This window comes from Tympanuchus pallidicinctus, unplaced genomic scaffold, assembly GCF_026119805.1.
Source record: "Tympanuchus pallidicinctus isolate F22 unplaced genomic scaffold, pur_lepc_1.0 scaffold15, whole genome shotgun sequence".
In the NCBI taxonomy this organism is placed as follows: Eukaryota; Metazoa; Chordata; class Aves; order Galliformes; family Phasianidae; genus Tympanuchus; species Tympanuchus pallidicinctus.
The window spans coordinates 163,051-178,815 of record NW_026294669.1 but is presented as its reverse complement, the minus strand read 5'-3'; the positions used below and the strand labels follow the sequence as shown (position 1 = coordinate 178,815).

At 51.7% G+C, this 15,765-nt stretch overlaps 1 protein-coding gene and 1 long non-coding RNA gene across 2 annotated transcripts; both read left to right on the top strand.

The window, feature by feature from the left end:
• The first annotated feature begins 7,606 nt into the window (after positions 1-7,606).
• Positions 7,607-8,684, top strand: LOC128077352 (uncharacterized). The gene is made up of 3 exons (XR_008204941.1): positions 7,607-7,644; positions 7,949-8,071; positions 8,651-8,684. It is a non-coding gene; the product is annotated as an uncharacterized LOC128077352 (long non-coding RNA).
• A 1,909-nt stretch (positions 8,685-10,593) lies between these two features.
• LOC128076678 (rho GTPase-activating protein 32-like) lies at positions 10,594-15,101 on the top strand. Its single transcript, XM_052674607.1, has 9 exons — positions 10,594-10,614; positions 10,740-10,834; positions 11,099-11,231; positions 11,774-11,856; positions 12,218-12,325; positions 12,694-12,839; positions 13,336-13,540; positions 14,337-14,482; positions 14,671-15,101. Exons 1-9 carry the CDS (start codon positions 10,594-10,596, stop codon positions 15,099-15,101), a joined length of 1,368 nt encoding a protein of 455 aa, XP_052530567.1.
• Positions 15,102-15,765: the final 664 nt, after the last annotated feature.

Below are 15,765 nucleotides of genomic sequence, written 5' to 3'. Positions count from 1 at the left end.
ATCAGATGCTGAAGAAGCACTTGTCAAAATTGGTTTCAGAGACCAAATTACCATGGACAAAGTGTTTGCCTGTAGCCCTTGTCAGAACACGAACCACTCACAGAAAAGGCTTAGGAGTATCAGCACACGAAGTGCTGTTTGGGTTGCTGTACTTGGGAATGGTGAGATGCCCGCTCTTGAAACCAAGGGTAAGTTTCTCCAGAACTGTGTACTCGGGTTGTCTGCTGCTCTGTTATTGCTTAAGGGATGTGGGCTGTTGGCTCAAACTCCACCTCTGGAATTTCCAGTGCGCTCATCCCGTGTTGGAGACTGGTCCTAATACGCGCCTGGCAGAAATCAAGGCTTCAGCCTGAGTGGGAGGGACTATTTCAGGTACTGCAGTGGATGTCGCCTACCTTGACTTCAGCAATGTTTTGTTACAGTCTCCCACAACATCCTGGTAATGAAGCTGAGAAAGTGTGGGATAGAGGAGTGGATGATGAGGTGGGCTGAGAACAGGTTTACTGGCTGAGCTCAGTGGTGGTGATCGGCGGCGCAGAGTGCGGCTGGAGAGCTGTGAGCGGCGGTGCTCCCGGGGGTTGGTGCTGGGTCTGGTTGTGAAAGGTAGATTGTGTTTGTGCTGTAGAAGCTTTGAGTATTTTCTGTCTGTAGTACTGGCTTTACTGAACTTACAGCCCTCTTGTGAAAGAGCTGTTTGCCTTCTACTAAGGAAGTTGCTGAGCAGAGTAGAAAGTTAAAGATTCGGGGTGTTCTGATTGGGGTGGAATTGAGCCAGGCACAAAATAAGGCAAATATGCAGGGTGGAGAGAGAGAGGGAGCTCGGCACAGGACAGAACAAATGTGCTCACTCTTGGAAATATGGCCCTCGTATCTCCATAGAGAAGTACAAAACATACCAAAAAGAGCAGGTTGGTAATGGACCTTATATGGAACTACATCATAGCAACAGCGTCGGGGAGATTGTGAGCCTAGAGCTCAACCAGTGAGTGCCAGGAGAGCATTGCCTGCGTCGGGTTCAGAGTACAGAACAGAATGAATTTCTCTGACCGATGTGCAATTTTTCCCTTATTAACAGGGCGCGTGTGCCTGTTATTGCAATAACGAATAAACTTTGCTGCTATCACTAAGATCCTTGCCTAAGCTGAAACTGGTGACTTTGAGTGTTTCTCTCAAGGTCTTGTTCAATATCTTTGTCAATGACCTTGATGAGGGGATATGTTCACCCTTAGCAAGTGCACTGATGAGACAAAGCTGGGAGAGAAGTGGTTGGCACGCCGAAAGGCTGTGCTGCCATTCAGCAAGATCTGGACAGGATGGAGAGCTGGGCAGAAACAAACCAGGTGAGGTGGAACAAAAGCAAGTGTAGAGTCTTGCACCTGGGAAGGAATAACTGCAAATATCAGTAAGCTTAGGATGTGACCGGCTGGAGAGGAGCTCTGCAGAGAAGGACCTGGGGGTGCTGGTGGACGACAGATTGGCCGTGAGCCAGCAGTGTGTCCTGCTGGCCAAGAAGACCAATGGCATCCTGGGGCGCTTTAAAAGGAGCGCGGCCAGCAGAGCAAGGGAGGTGATCCCCGCTCTCTGCTCTGCCCTGGTCAGGCCTCACCTGCAGTACTGCATGCAGTTCTGGGCTCCCTTCCTGGTACAGAAATGACAAGGATCTCCTGGAGAGAGTCCAACAGAAGGCCAGGAAGATGATAAAGGGCCTGGAGCATCTCCTCGGTATGGAAAGGCTGGGGGACCTGGGTCTGTTCAGCCTTGAGGAAAGAAGACTGAGAGCAGATCTGATTAATGCTTACGTATTTGTTAAGTGTGGGAGTCCAAAGGACACGGCCAACCTCTTGTCAGCGATCTGTGGGGACAGGAGAAGGGGAAATGGCCACAAACTGGAGCACAGGAAGTTCTGCACCAAAATGCAAAGGATCTTCTTCACAGCAAGGGTGATGGAGCGCTGGAACAGGCTGCCCAGGGAGGCTGTGGCTTCTCCTTGTCTGGAGATATTCCAGACCTGCCTGGACACCCACCTGCGCAGCCTGCTGTAGGGAGCCCGTTTTGCAGGGAGCCTGGACTCAATGATCACTGGGGGTCCCCTGCAACCCCAATTCTGTGGTTCTGTAATTTTAATCTTTGCTTCTTGCAGCGATGCAGTGTTTCAGAAGGGAGAAAAGCACGGCAGGCATCAACTGGATTTCTGTGGTTGGTAAAGCTGTGCTGAGAAGTGGGCTGACACTTGGACCTGGAAATGTGTCTGCAGACTCTGCACCCAGAGGAATGACTTTTCCCTGCAGGTTGGGCTTGTCTAAGGTAGGTCATTGCTAGGTGAGCTTCTGCTTTAAAACATCAAGTTGTATAAATGAGGAAATCTTAAAATCAAGATTGCCAATTCTTTTTTACCTAGGTGATTTTTTCACAAGGAAAGATTTGAAATGCTGTTTGCTAATGGAAGATGGAGAGAGGAAAATCAAGTCAAAGGCACACTGTGCACAGCCAGCACATAGCATCTGCACCGCTCTCCCCCTGCACAAAGGAGGAGCAACTCAGCAAGCTTGGCCTGGGCCAGGAAGGCAGCATACAAACATCTGGACCAACCCCAACGGAGCTCCTTCTGCAGGTTGGTTGTCTTCCGCTGTGTGTCTGCCATCCTGTTGCTCTGGGGTAGATTTGTTCATGTTCAGCTCATGGAGTTGAGGTCTGAGTTTAAGTCTGTGGGCATCGTCCAGGAATTGGGGTAGGGTACGAGGCAAGGAAAACTGGGGTAAGAGGATGAGGCTTAGGACCAGGAACCTCTTCCATCACTATTAGCTCTTGCTGTTCTTTTTTTGCGTAGGAATCCATGTGGGTTTTTTAATGAAGAACAAATTTGTGCAGCTTGTGAGTGAATTCATTCACGCATGTTAATCGTTGTTCTTCTCTACGTGGAGCTGCAATTGCAATGGATGCTTGTGGTCTGATGTGCAGCCCCCTCTGATGTGCTCAGATGAGCCAAGTTTGCAAGGCCTGGCTCTCGGTTGGTGAGTTGTGCCCAAGGTCAGAGAGGTGACTCTTGTCAGCTTTGAGATACATCTTCCAGTTGCACGCTGTGTTCTTCCTGTTGCGTTGAGCTCTTGAGCTCCAGCCCTAAGTGAGGATGCAAGCGCTACCGCAGAAGGGATGGTTGAGATTGGAAGTGCAGTGCAAAGGGCTGGAGCCAGCAGGAGCAGGGAAGTGATCATCCCCTGTACTCAGCTCTGGTGAGCCCTCACCTTGAGTGCTGTGTTCAGTTCTGGGTCCCTCACTACATGAAAGACATTGGAACCCTGAAATGTGTCCAGGGAAGAGCAGTGAAGCTGTGAGGAATGTAGAGCACAAGTGTTATGGGGAGGCAGCTGAGGGAATGGGGATGATTTAGTCTGGGGAAGAGGAGGCTCAGGGCAGACCTTATCCCTCTCTACAGTTAGCTGAAGAGAGGTCATGTCGAGGTAGGGCTCATCCTCTTCTCCCATGTAAGCAGCGATAGGACTGGGGGGAACAGCCTCAAGTTGCACGAGGGGAGATTGAGGCTGGATGTTAAGAAACACTTCTCCACAGGAGTGGTCCGACGCTGGAACGGGCTGCCCAGGTTGGTGATAGAGTTACTGTCCCTGCAGGTGTTCAAGAAACATTAGATGTTGTCCTGAGGGACATAAGGGGCTTAGTGGGAAATGGTGGTGGCAGGTGGACAGTTGGACTGGATGATCTTAGAGATCTTTTCCAACCTTGCTAATTTTATGATTCCATGAAAGGCATCTGCTGGTGAGAGCTTTGGTGGGTGAGCATCAGGCTGCTGGACAGTAGGCAGCTGTTGTCTGTGCAGACAGCCACATCCACGGAGAGTGGAGTCTTTTTAACCTTAACCTTGTCTTTCGTGTCTCATGTGCAGTAAGGCATGTTGTTATAAAGCACCATCGTAGGGGCAACCTTGGTTTGTGCAGCCACCAGAGCTCTCCCCCATGCTTCTCCCTGTGATGTGTGGCCGTATCGAAGGCCTCGCAGAAGCCTGGGTAGGTGAAGTCAGTTGCTCTTCCTTTCCCCCCCCCGATGCTGGAAATAACAGGGAATGGGATTGGGGGACATCCCAGCAGTGGGTTCCTACCTCAGCAGGACTGAATGGCCGTTCTGGTGCATGTATTTTGAGTGAATCTGACACCAGTTAGAGAAATGAGGGGCCTGTGGACAAAAAGAATGTGCCAAGTTTTGCAGTGTAAGGTGTAAGGGGAGAGGTTTAGCAAGGATTTTTTTAGATGAAAATAGTTAATCCCATATTTCCTTTTCCTTGTTCTTTCTTTCATCTAGTTCTTGAAAAGTTACCTTTGGATTCTACATTACCATTTATTACTGAAGAGAATACACGTGCACCCCATGCTTTTCATCTGTGCAAAGAATCTTGTAAACGTCTGTGTGTGTGTTTCTTCTTGGCGCTAAGATGAAGCTGTATGGAACATAGGCTTGGATGTCTTTTCAATCAGATGCAGGGACGTGTAATGCTCATCTTAGATGTCGTGCTGACAAGAAGAGCAGAGAGGTAAATTTTATAACGTTGCATGCTATTTTTTTTTATTTTTTATTTTTTTTAAATTTTAATTTTAAATTTTTTTCCAGTCATAACCATGGAACCATAGAAGCGTTACCCAGACAGAAGGAGCCTTTGTCACCTGGACTTGCTACCAATGACACAGGCAGTGGAAGTCAGCATCCCAAGCATCCATGAAACCCCTGCACAGGACTGGTGAGAGTTACCCTGGCGCCGTCCTTTGGCAATCTCAGGTCTCTGTAAGCTCCCAAGCCGTGTCGTAACTCCTCCCGTGGTGCTGACTCAGCTCTCCCAGTCTCTTGTGGGGGAGAGCTGGAGTTGAACTCCTTCCTGCTTCCTGCCTCTGTCCTCCCTGCTTTGCCCATGGCCCAGTGAGCCTCCATCCTTGTTAGGTGTCTTGAATTACTGAGTTGCTTAAGGATTGGGTGGACCAATGAAATTCTTAGCGATGTCTCCTAGATCCACGTGTGCACAAAAGCACACTCTAATGCAGTGGTGTGGGGTGTGCTGAAGCATGCCCTCTCAGGTCAGTCTAAGCATGCACAGAGTAGACCTGTCTAGCAAAACAGGGAATAGACAGTTAAACCCATTCTGTTGGGAAATACTCTCTCCTTCTAAGTACCTTTAGAACGTGAGTTTCTTCAATTAATTACTCAACTCATTTGCTTTTCCTGAATGATCCTAAGTTCTTTTCTCAGGCGACATCTGCACTCTGCTCAGTCCAAGGAGAAATCCCTGCCCGCAGATGTAATGACACAGCATGGCTCACCACGTCATTTTTCATTGCTTACTGTTATGGTAGCTGCCATCCATGTCCACCCTGCGTATTCTTAGAGCTCTTCTGGAGTCCATGGGGCAGACTTATGGTTGAACTAAAGGGAATTTTTTCATATTGCTCTAGCTCCAGATGATTATCCCTAGTATCATTATATTAAAAAAAAAAAAAAAAAAAAGGCATTTTGAAGTAGTGCAATATATATTCTGTGCCTCAGAATGTGGCACGTGTGGCATGAGAGAGTTGTGAGGCCACGAGGACTGCCCAGACTGCATGAGAACTGTAAGAGCAGAGAGCTATAGGTGATGCAGCGCTATTGGTGCCACCCGCAGGAAGCGGTAGCTGGGACAAAATATGGCCAGAAGAGTGATCAGATTGCGTTTGGTAAGGAACTATTTCATTGGTTGTAGAACTTTGACATAATGTATATTCAGGATGATGATCAGCATGCCAGGTGCTGGGACCATGCCGAAAGAGAAATGGTCTGAAAACGTCGGTGCCATTTGCAATATATCCCCTTCCACAAAGCCCTCAGATCCATGCTGCAACTGCATCCAAAGCAACGCAGAGCCCTGTGCTTGTTGTACCCGGAGCTGTCGGTGCCAGGAGTTGCTGCTGTGTTAGCAAGGACGTTGTGTCAGCAGTGTGCCGTCAGTGGGGTTGTTTAATGGCAATGAAACCGCTGAATGGTGTACCTCAAGACTCAGAAAGAAGATGGTAGTGGTGACTGTGTGTCTGGGTATAGATAGCTTGATACAGATCGATAGGACTGCAGTGTGGATTGTACATAGGCCCTGCGCTGCGAGGTACGCTGTTGGGAAGCAATGTCCATCTGCCCGAGGGCAGGAAGGCCCTGCAGAGGGACGGCCTGAGGCCAGCCGTACGAGGCTGCACAGGAGCAAGCGCTGGGTCCTGCGCTGTGGTCATGACAACCGCATGGCAGCTTGTGCAGGATTGGGCTGAGGTAGAATTCCAACAGCCCGCTGATTCTAGAATGTTGGGTGCGGTGTTGGAATCTTCTGGTCCTGTGACATGGTCTTGCCTCCCCACCCTGTCGTCATGGCGGAGCAGCCTGGTGGCCCTTAGTGATGTCACAAGAGGCTGGAATGAGGGGAGGAGCAGTGCGTGCTGCGTCCCTTCATTGGAGCGCTTGAGCTCTGCGTGAGTAGCTCGCTTGTTGCCCTTGTGCAGCGACTGAGTGCCTTCGGTTTCAACCCTTGTGTCTTCTGCAGCATCTTGTAGGTAAGCTGAGACAGCGTGGGATGGACGGGTGGGCAGAGAGCTGTTGAAAACTGCTGTCTGGTGGAGCTCCTAGCAGCTCGCACTGCTTACTCTTGTCCATCAGACGTAACTTTCAGCCAGTACCTGCATTCCCAAGCGATCCACAAAGATGGCATTTGTCCCGTGGCTTTTCCCTTGTCATCTTTGCTGCATTGTGCAAGCTCACAGACCTGTTCCTTCTCTCTCCTCTATCCGCTCCCTTGGTGCAGCTTTCGCTCGTGGAAGCACAGAGCAAAGTGACAAGAAACAGCTGCGAGTTCAAGGAATTGTCTACCTTGTTCTGATCTCCTGCCAGGTACGTGCCACGCTTTGTCCCCCCACGTGGTTGACCAGCACTGTGTCGCACCATGTTTGGTAACGCAGCCTCACCCAGCGTTGATGGGACACTGGTCCCGTGTGGGTTTTTTCCCTTCCCCTGCAGCTCCGCCCTCAGGAGGATGCTGTGTGTGGTGCTGTGACCAGCTGGTCTGAAGGAAAGCAATCCCTTAGGCAAAGAGTCCTAGGCCCAGTTTGTGCTGAGCTGCACAGCGTGACCCAAGGTCACAAGCACGCACGCTTGGCCTGTGAGAGTGTGCGCGGCAGCTGTAGGGAGCAGAGCAGAGATGCGAGCAGAGGAAATCCTTGATGTGCGGGGCAGCAGCAGGTGCCGGTGGTGAGGCTGCTGGGAGCCGGGGCCGGGGAGCAGATGCGCCTGCAGCAATGATTCCTCTCACTGCCCTGCTGCTGCGCTGTCAGAGCGCCCTGGGCGAATGCATCTGCTGCTTTGTGCCAGTCCCCATCTGCTAGCAGAGGGACAGCTGCTTGGTCAAATGCCTAATGAGCTGTCCCATTTGAACGGAGTGAACAGAGTGGGTTCATCTAGAGCACCCGCCTGTGCCAGAGGATAGCCAAGGGTAGTTCTGAAGAAGTCTCTCAATAGTGTGGTGTGTGAAGAGAGAAAATATGAGCGTGTTTCTTTTCATTCCAGCTTGTCGTGCCTGCTGTGATGGGCATCGCGTGCAGCGAGATCAGCTGTGAGCCTGGCATGACACGGATGGAGGTAGAGTGTGGAGCTCTGATTGGTCTTTGTTCCCTGATTTGAGCCAGCAGAGTGAGCTGCAGATGTGCTCTCCTGCTTTTCAAGAGAGCGAATCCTTGCGGCTCTATCGGTGTCACTGAAAAGCTGCCTTCAAGGCTTTCTTTCCTTGCTGCGGGCATGTTCTTAGCCTTGCCGTTCCTTCTTGTGTGCCCATGATAAGGACGGAGTGCACTTCCTGCAGCTTTCTCTGCTGACATGCTCCTCAGCCTGAAATCCTCCTCGTTTGCCCTCAGCTCCTCACCGTGGCCTGTGCTCTCTGTTTCAGGCTGAGAACAACGGGAAGCCCCTGCTGGTCCGTGAGGAGTCATCTCTTAATATCCCAGCTATTGCTGCTGCCCACGTTATTAAGAGATACGTTGCCCAGGCACCGGGTGAACTCTCCTTGGAGGTAAGCAGTTAAGGCCGTTCCTTGTTGTCCTGTACAGAAGAGTATAACGTGTGAAGCTATCAGGAATATTCTCAGACACCTTCCGAATGTTTGGTGAGGTGAAGCTCAGAAGGTGCGGCTCCAGATTAGACTTGCACTGGGTTGGATGCAGGGAGGAGTTCAGCCATCTCTAAACTATGGCTCTATTTGGCATTGGAATCTTGTGATCCAAGAGCTACTGCCCAGTGTGGTAGCCTGGTCTCTGAGCAATGGCAGAGCAGTGTATGGAGTGTGCAGATCTGTTCAGGATCTGTTTGGCTGACTTATGCCTGCGGTTTAATTGGAGCTCTCCCTTTGGCAAAGAGCCTGCTGCTTCTGAGAACCATTTCATGCTGCACAGCTGAATTCTGTATGTTGTGTATTGGAGTGACTCTTCTACTTGCACGTTCAGTTGTACGACTGCAAATGCCTGAAGAGCTGCGCTGGTGCAATGGCTCTCAAGCTTGACGATATTGGGCAGTGCAGAAGAATGCAGTCATTTGAGCTGCGCTTTCCTCCCAGCCGTGCTGAAGCTGGGATTGACGTTGCAATCTCTTGCAGGTGGGAGACCTCGTGTGCGTCATCGAGATGCCGCCTCAGGAGCTGAGCCCGCGCTGGAGAGGCAAGCACGGCTTTCAGGTAGGCCCAAGCTTCAGACGTGAGAGCGCAACTTCGGTCGAGGCAGGAATCTCAGCTTAGAGCTGCCCTGCCTGCACAGCATGGCTCCACATGGAAAATGGTTTCCTTGTGCTGGTGTCAGAGGACTTTCCCTTTTGCTGTGGGCTTGGGCCAGAGCTGGAAGTTTGTCTTTGTAGGAAACTGCCTCCTCAGTTAACTTAGAAAGAAGAGCCCTCACAGCGTGCATCAGGTCATGGCCACTGAACCGCACCTTTGGAAATGCAGCAGCTTTTTAGGACACGTGTTTCAGTGTCTCTGAGCATCTGTGTTTGCACCCGTGCAGAACACGCATGAAGTCAGTGTCTTTAAGGAAGTTACGGCCTGTCAGCTGAGGCAGGGGGTAACAGAGCTTCTGCGTGCTTGCTGCTGCTGCTGGCTGCAGAACGCTGAGTGGCTCAGAGCTGGGGATGGCAGCTGCATCTCAGTCAGCAAGCAGAAAGTTCATAGGCTGTGCTAACTCAGATACAGATGCATCAATCTATCAAGCTTCTGTATGAAGTCTTTCCCTTCGGGCAAGCTTAAGATTTAGGGGTGCATAGCATACTTGTCCTTTCCCCTCTCCATACACAGTTTTATGGATATTTGCCTGCCAATTTGGAATAATTATTAACTTTAAGCAGGCCATTTTTTGGTTGGATTGTCTTACGGAGCATCCGGCAGGCACGTGATGAGGAAAATGTGATGTTTGAACAGTTCAGGCCTGAGAAACGCTGCCTTCAGAATCGCACCTCTCTTCTTCTTCTTGTTACAGGTTGGATTTTTCCCTGCTGAGTGTGTGGAGCTCATTAACGGAAAAATCCCGGAGTCTCTCATCAATTCAGTGCCAAAGCCAGGTACGATGAGACATTTGATGGTGCAGGGAAGCAAAATGGAGTCTTTTTTGGGTGTGTTCCGTGTTTAATACCTCCCTTATCCTTCCCCCCTTATCCTCTGTGCTGATGATCCTTCCTGCATAGCACGGGGCGTATGGCTGGTGTTTTGTAGGCAGTGAGAATGAGGGAAGGCAAAGGCAGTTCTCCTGCAAGTCAGTACGAGGCTGAGAACAGCCAGCGTCCCTGGTGGACAGATAGAGGTCTGGTTGTGCTAGTGACACGCTTGATCAGAACGTGGCTTTTCAAGAGGGTCCTTAATCCCCAGGTTGAACAAGCTAAGCAAGAGGAGTGCATTCAATTCCATCAGAACGTGCAGAGATTTGGCCCAGTCCTCCTGTGTTTATGACTGGAGTTGGGGAAATCCTAGAATCCTTGTAGGATTGCTTGGCATGGAAGGCAGCTCAAGGATCATCAAGCTCCAAGCCCCCTGCCTCAAGCTGGGCTGCCAACCAAGCTCCACGTTTAATGTGAGATGAGACCCCACTGACCAGGGCCCCGTCCAACCTGCCTTGGACTCCTCCAGCAGGGATGGGGGAAAAATCCATTTTTGTGTGTATACTTGTTGGTAATGTTCTTCCCGTTTTGACGTGCTCTGTAGAATGTGTTGTGCTCGGCCTCGTCCACCGGAGCCAAACCTGAGATGAACTGGTTTCTTCCTTTTGTTGTGCAGTGCCAAAGAAGCGCGGCAAGCTCCTCACCTTCCTTCGTTCCGTGGTGAAGGCCCGCCCAAAGCAACGGAAAGAGCAGGAGGTGGAGAAGGAGAGGGTGTTTGGCCGTGACCTGGGAGAGCATCTTCTTCACTCTGGTCGTGATGGTAAGGGACAGCCCATTCCTGAGAGCTTCCCTGTTTGGGGACCTAGAGATGAAAGGGAGATGGTATGTAGCAAGGGGCAGGCTGATACCAGTGGAGAAACGGGGAATGGGAGTTGATGGCTGAAAGATGAAGTGAGGCTAATGCTCCCAAGAGACAAGCACGTTTGTATTTGCTTCAGCCAAGCCCGGCTGGGCTTAGTGGACGGGATGTGACGGGAGCGCAGCCTGAGGCAGGACTTGACTGAGGAGCTCCAGTAACCGCCGGCACGTGTTCTTTAGTCCCCCAGGTCCTCCAGAGCTGCGCCGAGTTCATCGAGCAGCATGGCGTGGTGCAGGGGATATACCGCCTGTCCGGCGTGGCGTCCAACGTCCAGAGACTGCGGTAAGAGTGCTGCGACTGACAGACACAGGTGCCAGCAGGGGCACGTGCCCTGTTGCGGGCGTTCAGAGGCCTGCGGGCAATGCCTTAGCACAGAGAAAAGGTCTCCTTTGGGAACATCCCATCCAGCACGGCTGACGTGCTGCTGGTGGCCGAGTGTTTGTGTTCTCCTGTACATCAGGAAGCCCTTCCAACTCTTGATTGCATTGGGTGTGGCTTTTGACTTGCTTTCCTCTTTCTCAACCGCTTTCGTGTCCTTCTCTGCAGCCAGGAATTTGAGTGTGAGCAGGTTCCTGAGCTAACCGTCCGCGACGTTCACAGCGCGAGCTCCCTCTGCAAAATGTACTTCAGGGAGCTCCCGACCCCCCTGCTGACCGACCAGCTGTACGACAAGTTCTCGGTAAGCACGAGGCAACGCCTTTCCTTTCCCTCTTCGCTGGGCCTCTTGGGAGATGGCTGCAGCAGTGCCCCGGCTCTGAGGCCCTTCTTCTGTTAGCCCCATGGGGTTTACTCGCATGTCTTTGCCACATCCTGCATCGTGCTGATGCCACTTCTGGTGGTCCCCGGAGGTGGTTATTTCCATATTCATAATGCTTTGCGAGAATTCCTGCATTGTTGTTTTTTCTTGTTTTTTGTTGCTTTTTTCTTTTTCTATTCCCCAACTCTTTCTGGAACGGGAATGGGATTGATAGCCAAGGGTACTTGGAGATGAATGCCCCCTGCGAGGAGCTGAGCTGCCCAACCAGGCTGTAAACCGGCCCGGTGCTTGGACTCCTTGGCCGTGGTGGCACCAGCTGCGTGCCGCTATGTTTGCCAGATGCCTCTGGGGAGGCCTAAAATCTTTCTCAGTGCTGACCAGCAGCGCGCTGTGCCCATGGTTCCCGACCCTGCGGCAGGTATCTCGCCTGATTTGTGTCTCAATCCCTTTCTGCCCTTTTCCAGGATGCTGTTGGTGCCACTACAGAGGAGGAGCGGCTGGTCAGAATGCGGGACGTCATCCAGCAGCTGCCCGCTCCTCACTACAGGTCAGTGCTGCCCTCAGCCTGCTGAGCTCAGCCCTGCTGCACTTCAGAGGGCAATGGTGCGATTCCAGGCTTTGTCTCACGTGAGCAACACGATGCCTGGGTATGTTGAAGCGGTTGAAGGCTCTGCGGGGTTAATTTGTGGGGTGAGTTCCTGGGCACGGGAGCACGCTTGGTGCAGCTGATGGCTGTGGCTGTGCTGTGCTGGTGCTGGGTGCTGCAGCGTGGCACTTGGTCAAGTTGGGTCTACTTCATCTTCAGCGACAGTAGCAGTAATAACAACTAGTGTGAATTGAGGTTTGCTTTGTGAGTGGCAGCACGGCATGCTGGCTGGTGCTGAACATTTGCCTCTCTTGTTTCCCAGGACCCTGGCGTATCTGATGAGACACTTGGCCTGTCTGTCTGCGAACAGCTCTGTCACCAACATGCATGCTAAGAACTTAGCCATTGTGTGGGCTTCAAACCTCCTAAGGTAAACTTCTTTTTCCATTTCTACAGAACGCTTACATCTGTTCTCCAGTAGAATAAAGCAGTCCTCCCTTCTTCTGCACCACATCTGCTCTTCTCCTGTAAAATGTGCAGTGAGTGGCTGACAGCAGAGCAGGAGCCTGGACTGTTCTCCAACCCCGCGTGGGCACAATTTCTAGCTGAGCATTGCTGCTCTCTTGTTTAGATGGGACTGGTGTGTCCTTGATCAGCCAGGAGAACTTCTTCAGTGGCATCACTGATTGCCTACTGCGGAAGTCTCCAGAACCCAGTTTGACAGCTTTGGGCTGCAACAGTTCAGACTCGGGGAAGCGATCTTGGCTGAATGACTTCTAAAACCTGCCTTTTCTACAGATCACAGCAGAGCGAGTCTGCCTGCGCCAGCGGGAGAGCTGCCTGCACGGAACTGCAGACGCAGTCGGCTGTGGTGGAATTCATCATCGACCACACAGACGTCCTCTTCTGCTCCACATCCGGATCGGACATTGCAGATGGAGCAGGTGAGTGTCTTCCTCCATTAGCTTTGTCTTGGTCAGACACCTGGATCAAATGCAGGCCTTCTCCAAGTCCTTTGAAATACACTTTTCCTGTTGAGGGGACAGCAGACTTCTGGGCTTAGATTGGAATCTGGCATCCAGTTGCTGGATGCTGAGAGTGTGCAAGCCCAAACTTGACAAGGAGAAAAAACCATCACTGTCATTATGATGTTTTGCAAGCAGGTGAAGCTTGATTAACGTGTGGCAGCGGAGCTTTCTCAGTTCCCTGCCCCCATTTTCTAGGGTTTTTGTTTGCCTGTTTCGATACAGGGAGCTGCTCTTAATGATGACTGCGTCCTTTGCCATAGACACACCTCTGAGCACATGGTTGTTTTGAGCTGCTCTTCTTCCAGTGGCCCGGTTAAGCAAGTCTGAGGAAAACACAGCAGCTCCCCCGGACCTGCGATGGCTGTGCTGCCGCTTTCTGATCCTGGCTCTCACCTGTGGTTTTCCCTTCCAGGGCACAGCTCTCTCTCAGGGCCCCAGTCTGTGCAGGCGTCTTCTCCTGCCACAGAGCTGCTCAGCCTGGAGGAGGCGCAGGCACGGAGGCGAGGCCACAGCAGCTCTCCTGTCGTTGTGACAGAGAGCAGGGACATAGAGGTGGAAGAAGGCCCCACAGCTGTACGGGGGAAATTCCACACAGTCATCGACTTTCCACCTGAAAGGTAAAGAGGACTTTGTTTTCCAGCAGCTATCATCACTGTTTGGGTGGGTTGTGTTTGTTCTGTCTCCATTATTTCTAGTGCCTAAACTTGTGGAAATTAGATTTAATGAATGGTGCCTGAAGTGTTGCAGTGAATCTCCCCTCCCTTTGGACTGTGAGATTCAACTAACATTGAGTTGCCCGCCGGGCTCAGTTTAGCCTCACAACGGTGCCGTTCCTTCCTTGCTGGGCAGGCAGTGACGAGATGCACAAAGCCACGCTGACGTCTACCCTGGCCTGTGCTGGCTGTACCTGGAAAGGTTGGGGTTTTCCAGATTTCAGAGCCTCGTGCCTGAATCCAGTTCTGGTTCTCCTCTACGCAGAGCTGTTGGTCAGACCTGCTGACACTAGAAACTAGACATGGCAGTGAAATGGGCTGATGAGCTGTCAGTGTCAGAGTCAGAGATGCTTTTGAAGTTCCTTTATGGCTGTGCAATTGCTCAACCAGCAGTTATGCCTGCCTACTCAATCAAAGCCACCCTTTGATGCTGTCCTGTACAGGTGTGGAGCCTGTGGACCTCACATGCTCTGCATCTTGCTTGACACAGTTGAGGGGAATTTAGCCAGCAAGACTTCAGGGCTGAGCTATAGGAATGGAACCATCCTCAACTGCTTGAAATGGAGCGAGTTTCTAAGCTGTGTTTCAGCAGGAACCAGGCGGTGCTAGGAACAAGCAACTGTTGGCACGAGCTCAGTGCAGCTCTTCCCTCACCCTGCGCCACGCACGACTCCCACCATTCCCTGTTTTCTCTCTCCAGACCAAGTCCACCCAGCAAGATAAAGGAATCACCAGCTGGCTGTTGGTGTTCCTGCTTCAGCCTGGGGAAACCATCGTCTGGGGCCAAACGCCAGCCACAGCACCATCCCAGGGAGCCCTCAGAAATAGAAATCGTAGTGCTGGCAGGTAAGGGTGCAAATCCAGCTTTCAACGCCTTGCTTTTCAGCAACATAGAATTCTTGCTGTCAGTGGGCTTGTATCTACTTCCAGCGTTCCAACCCATACCTAACACCTTTAGTTCTCCCCTGATCAAGAACCCCTTTTGTAATTCAGCTTGTGAAAGTTTGGCACTAACCCCTGTGTATCCTTCCTAGATGTACTGAGCCCTTGTCCACCCAGAAGAGCCGGAGAAAGTAGCGAAGCTGGGCTGTGTGCTTCCACCAATGGAGAGCTCTTGGGAAGCACAAATGGCTGCGGATCACGTGACAGCCTTGCACGTAGCAACAGTGATGGAGAGAGGGAGCTCATCCAAGTTGAAGCCCTCATTTCTCCCGGCTGTGCTGAAGATGCTGACCTGTGCCCACCAGGCACCGCAGTCACCAGCCTGGACTGTGACCCGGCACCTTTGCAGTGCAGCCCAGCCCAAGTACAGTCCGAGTGCCCGGACAGCAACACCTCTGTGCAGGAGCAGGTCAGCATCAGCGAGGAGGAGCAGCAGAGCCTCTTGGAGGGGGGCGTACAATCAGGCCTCCAGTCCCAGGCACCGTGCAGCATCTCTGAGAGCTCTGAGCCACTCTCTACGTGATCTTTCCATCCAAGAGAGGACGATTCCCATCTTTACCTGGACCTCTCACGCCCTCCTGTGTTTTCCTTTAATAATAAAAGCGCACTTATACTCACTCAACGCCTTGAGTGCCTGTGGAGTCTTCATTCACGAGGACTGGGATGAATGCGGCACACAGCAAGGCACCTCTGCTGGCAACGCTGAGGCTGCAGGGTGCATGAAGCAGAGCTCTGGGTTATTTCCCATTCTGTCTGGCTTTGGGATGTCTGCAGGTCCCAGTTGGGACGGTAGCAAATAATCTCTAGCATCCTGGATTGTGCTCGTGGTGACCCCAAACTTCCTGGCGGTGGCTTTGTGATGCCTTTCAGGGCTTTTGGATGCACTGTGATGCCTTGGCTGCTCCCTAGCACCTCTCTCCTCCGGCCGCGTCCATTCCTTGAAGGAATCAGCAGCTGGCTGTTGGTGTTCCTGTTTCAGCCTGGGAAAACCATCTTCTGTGGCCAAACGCCAACTGCAGTGCAATGCCAGGGAGCCTGCAGAAATGCAAGTCGTAGTGCTGGCAGGTAAGAGTGCAAATCCTGCTTCCAAAGCTCTGCTTTCCAGCAACATAGAATGCATGCTGTCACTGGGCTTGATTGCCCTTCTAGCGTTCCAGCCCATACCTGACACCTTCAGTTCTCCCCTG

Bases quoted from the DNA above. Each gene is read 5' to 3' on its own strand.
- LOC128076678 (XM_052674607.1), top strand. From the start codon at position 10,594: ATGCTCCCAAGAGACAAGCAC. The intron at 11,232-11,773 runs GTAAGCACGAGG...GCCCTTTTCCAG, and splicing joins AGCTGTACGACAAGTTCTCG to GATGCTGTTGGTGCCACTAC. The intron at 14,483-14,670 runs GTAAGGGTGCAA...TATCCTTCCTAG, and splicing joins AGAAATCGTAGTGCTGGCAG to ATGTACTGAGCCCTTGTCCA.